The sequence below is a fragment of the Phoenix dactylifera genome, unplaced genomic scaffold, assembly GCF_009389715.1.
Source record: "Phoenix dactylifera cultivar Barhee BC4 unplaced genomic scaffold, palm_55x_up_171113_PBpolish2nd_filt_p 000349F, whole genome shotgun sequence".
In the NCBI taxonomy this organism is placed as follows: domain Eukaryota; kingdom Viridiplantae; phylum Streptophyta; class Magnoliopsida; order Arecales; family Arecaceae; genus Phoenix; species Phoenix dactylifera.
Genome location: NW_024067807.1, coordinates 226,417 through 230,208, shown reverse-complemented (window position 1 = coordinate 230,208; position 3,792 = coordinate 226,417). Strand labels below are relative to the sequence as shown.

General features: G+C 43.8%; 1 protein-coding gene across 1 annotated transcript; it reads right to left on the bottom strand.

The window, feature by feature from the left end:
• Window positions 1-291: 291 nt before the first annotated feature.
• LOC103699319 (UPF0481 protein At3g47200-like) lies at window positions 292-2,438 on the bottom strand. Its single transcript, XM_008781349.3, has 2 exons — window positions 1,722-2,438; window positions 292-1,284 (listed from the first exon to the last, which is right to left on the bottom strand). The coding sequence occupies exons 1-2, from the start codon at window positions 2,406-2,408 to the stop codon at window positions 577-579; spliced, it is 1,395 nt and encodes a 464-aa protein (XP_008779571.2). The 5' UTR covers window positions 2,409-2,438; the 3' UTR covers window positions 292-576.
• Window positions 2,439-3,792: the final 1,354 nt, after the last annotated feature.

Sequence of the window (3,792 nt, the reverse complement as noted above, 5' to 3'; positions counted from 1 at the left end):
GGGTTAAACCCGACCCACGCCCACCTGCCCGACGTCTGACCCACGCTTTGGGATGCGTGGGCTGGAAATTCGCCGACGCTTAAAAGCGTCGGGAGAGACCAAAAAAAGCGCCGGGAGATATCCTTTCTTTTGTAGTGTGATAAATGATTCTGTCCTTTGGCCATAAACCGCCCACTGAAGACAAGTAATTGGGCGTGCATTCGGTTAATGGCCAAATAAGTATCATTGCACTAGTTACCAGTTGCAATTAAACATTTGGGGAAAACGTATTGCAATCAAAGGAAGCAAATATAAGGACAAGACTATAACAAATTTATTTGATATCAGCAGAACGTCAAATTGCAATCAAACAAAATAGAGACAAGGCCAACACCAGCTAGTACAAACCAACTTGAAAGCAACGGAATGTCCAAACTCTTAACACCAATCAATTCCACTCAGTGAATCGGAATGAGGCACAAGCATAATATTAGGCACACACCAGAACGTAGGCTTAGTAGCATCTGTCCCAAATGTGCTTGCATTAGGAGAATGAGATCAACCGGGAGCAGCGGCTGGGGAAGAGGACGAAGAGCTTTATTTTGGATGATATTGTCCATAAATGGTATAAACGGTCTGGGCGGTAGTGAGCAAAATAATGAATATGGCGCCTATAAGTGAGATCGCGGCCCATGGGGTATGGAAATATTTGTGCCGTAAATCTGCTTTCCAAGTATTCCACCTCGTCCGGCAGTATTCATTCACCCGCCTTCGCACATCTTGAAGCCTCCAGTCTGGACCCAATGTCACTTCCTTGGAAAGGCTCCCGAAGAGCTCGGCGACAGACTTATCGCTCCCGCTTGCATTTCTTATGATGTCTTTTCCATGCAGGAGTCTCACGTCCTTGGCTGAGTCAATGACCTCGTCCATGAAGCATACGTAGGAGATGACCTCGCTGCCACTGCCAACATGGAGGTGCTCAAAGGCCACGAGGTTGAGTAACATACTCTCGGTGCCGTCATCGACCTCAAGGAATGGGAGGGTCAGTACGCCTTCCCGGAAGTCGATGTCCGCAAGGCTCTCGCCTTTCTCGAATTTGATTCCAGCCTCGCGGAGCTCCACGGCTGACCTGATGATCTGGTTGGAGCTCTGGTTCCGTGCGGGTGGTGGCTGCGTCCTCAGTGGTGCACCATGAAGCAAGCTCTTCCGATAAACGTCGAGCGGATGGAGGCCCAGTCCTGTTTTCAGTATATCCTTTTCTACCCCAAAGAAGCGGAGTACCATCTTATTAATGGAGTCATCATCCTGCATTACAAAGTACAGATTAATTGCAAAACATATGGTTGCTATACCGGAATGTGGGCAGCTTGTAAATAGGTGGGTTTTAAGTTTAAGCTGTTCCTATCACAAGTGCTTCAGAGGAGCTGCAGTGGAAACTTGCTTCCTGTTTCTAGTCCAAGAAATTGCTCGACTTTTCTATAAATCAAAGCATCAAGTCCACTAGCTTTTGCTAACATGGTGCATCCGAATCACTTTATCAAGCAATATAGTGCTGCCAAATGTTGTTTATTTAATTAATTTAAATGTATTAATAATGAATTTTCAAGTGATTCTTGGGCCTCCCAGTTTCATGCAAGCTATATTCAGATCAGATAGGCTGTCTCTGATTCAAATGAGGAAGTTTAACTTTATCATTGTAAGAGTTAAGGATTTGAAAGAGAATAAAGAGAGTTTTTGATTACCACGTCACCTTGAAGTCCTTCGACTTCAAGCAGCTTCTTAAGAACTAGAAGAGGTAGCTGGTTTTCCATTACCAACATGTCCCTCCTGATGTAAGGCAACCTGTGATTTTCTGCGTAACTGCTAAAAACGGGATCATGTGTGGCATACCTCTTTTTCCTACACTTCTCATCCTTCATGCGCAGCACTTCAAGCATGAAACACCCGTCCAGTATCATTAGCATCAAGAATTGGCCAGGGTGTCTGGGATCTTTCCACTTCTCGTCCAGGCTATGGTAGGAGTCTTGCAGTTGCTTCTCAATAGCCCTCATCGCGTCGATGAAGTGATATAGAGGCTTGCTTGCCATCTTGAGGAAGTGGACCAGAGCGCGGCGCTTGTGCTCCTCCACCGGCCTCAGGTTGGGAGCATTGTGATGGTAGGGACCAAAAGAAACCACCCTCGGAGTGAAGGCATCTTTTCTGATGTCTCTGATGAAGGAGGGTACCTTGTATACCGACGTCGCTGTCCATTTGTTCTCTTCATCGGAAAGGCTGAAAGAATTGACACCCGTTTCAATGTCAGCCGTCCAGTGGTTTAACTCGAAGCCCATTTCAGGACCCTCGCCCTCACAGTTGTTGACAATGGTTTCGATGTCAACAGCCCGGTCGTTCAACCCAATGCCCATAGCAGGACACTGAGCCTTACCCATGTCACTCAAAGCCCTAATTCTCGTATAACAAGCAAGCGCTATATTCCCACAGACCTTCCACCTCCATTGTGTATATGTAACCCTACATAGAGAAAGATAAATGAATTGTGAATTCATTGCTTCACAACCGGGCAAGGAATGAATTCCCTACATTTCCTATACCTTTGCAATACAGATGCTACAGGCTTTGCTTCAAAAGAAATTAAAGAACAGCAAGGACATGGGTTGTATCTTTTTGGACATGCTAATAATGAGCTCTGTAGGATATATTATCATGCTCCAAGTCCGTCACCTAGGTTGTTCACATGATACAGTCACATGAATCCTAAAGCAATGCTCAAGAGATCATGTAAGGCCTAAGATGAACAAATTTTAATAACTTATTAGTTAGTAGCCAAATAATCCAACTAAATAAATTCAACTAAATAAATCCACTAAATTCAAATAATCAAACTAATTCGATTACAAGATATTCAGTTGTTCATTTGATATGAGAAAATAAACTAACTAACTAAAGACTCCGTCGCTCAAACACCAAGTTGATCCATCCCGGACTAAGCATCCTGAAACTCCGATTGAAAAAGTAAAGAGGTAGTATGAGCCTTGTAGCCTAGTAAGCATTCCCATCCACCCACACCGTTATAATAATAATAAATAAAAGATTATCAAATAATTATTACTTGTATAAATTTCATGCCACAAAATACCATAATCATAAAATGTGCATAACATACACTCATTTTTTAATGGTATAAATCTCATTATATAAATATCTCAAATTAGTATATAGTGAATCTGATAATATTTAGATTCTCAACTCTAGACTACCACAACTATGTTTGGCCCGTGGCATGGCATCAATAGAACTACTTTTTTTTCTTGTGGTAGGACATGAACAGTACCGCATTTCTAGCCGGTGGTGGGGCATCAACAAGTACCACGTTCTAGCCAATGGCGTGGCATCAACAATATAGCTAGTTTAGAGTACTGCAACCCACAATTCAATTACATGCCACTACAAAAGAAGGAATAACTCCCGGCGCTTTTTTTTGCCTCTACCGACGCTTATAAGCGTCGGCGAATTCCCAGCCCACGCTTCCCAAAGCGTGGCTCAGACGTCGGACAGGTGGGCGTGGGTCGGGTTTAACCCGACGCGTTAAAAAAGCGTCGTTGGTCTATGCCGACGCTTTTAAGCGTCGTTCCTTTTATCATACTCCGACGCTTATAAGCGTCGGCGATAAGGGTAGCTTTTTCCGACGCTTTTAAGCGTCGTTTCTTCATTGGTTACTACGGGTTTAGTCCGACGCTTAAAAGCGTCGTTAAAGGCTTGCTTTTCCCGACGCTTTTAAGCGTCGTTTCTTCTATCACACTCCGACACTTATAA

Coding starts and splice junctions, on each gene's coding strand:
- LOC103699319 (XM_008781349.3), bottom strand. CDS start 2,408: ATGGGTAAGGCTCAGTGTCCTGCTATGGGCATTGGGTTGAACGACCGG. Junction 1,285..1,721: donor AAGGACTTCAAGGTGACGTG/GTAATCAAAAAC, acceptor TTTGTAATGCAG/GATGATGACTCCATTAATAA.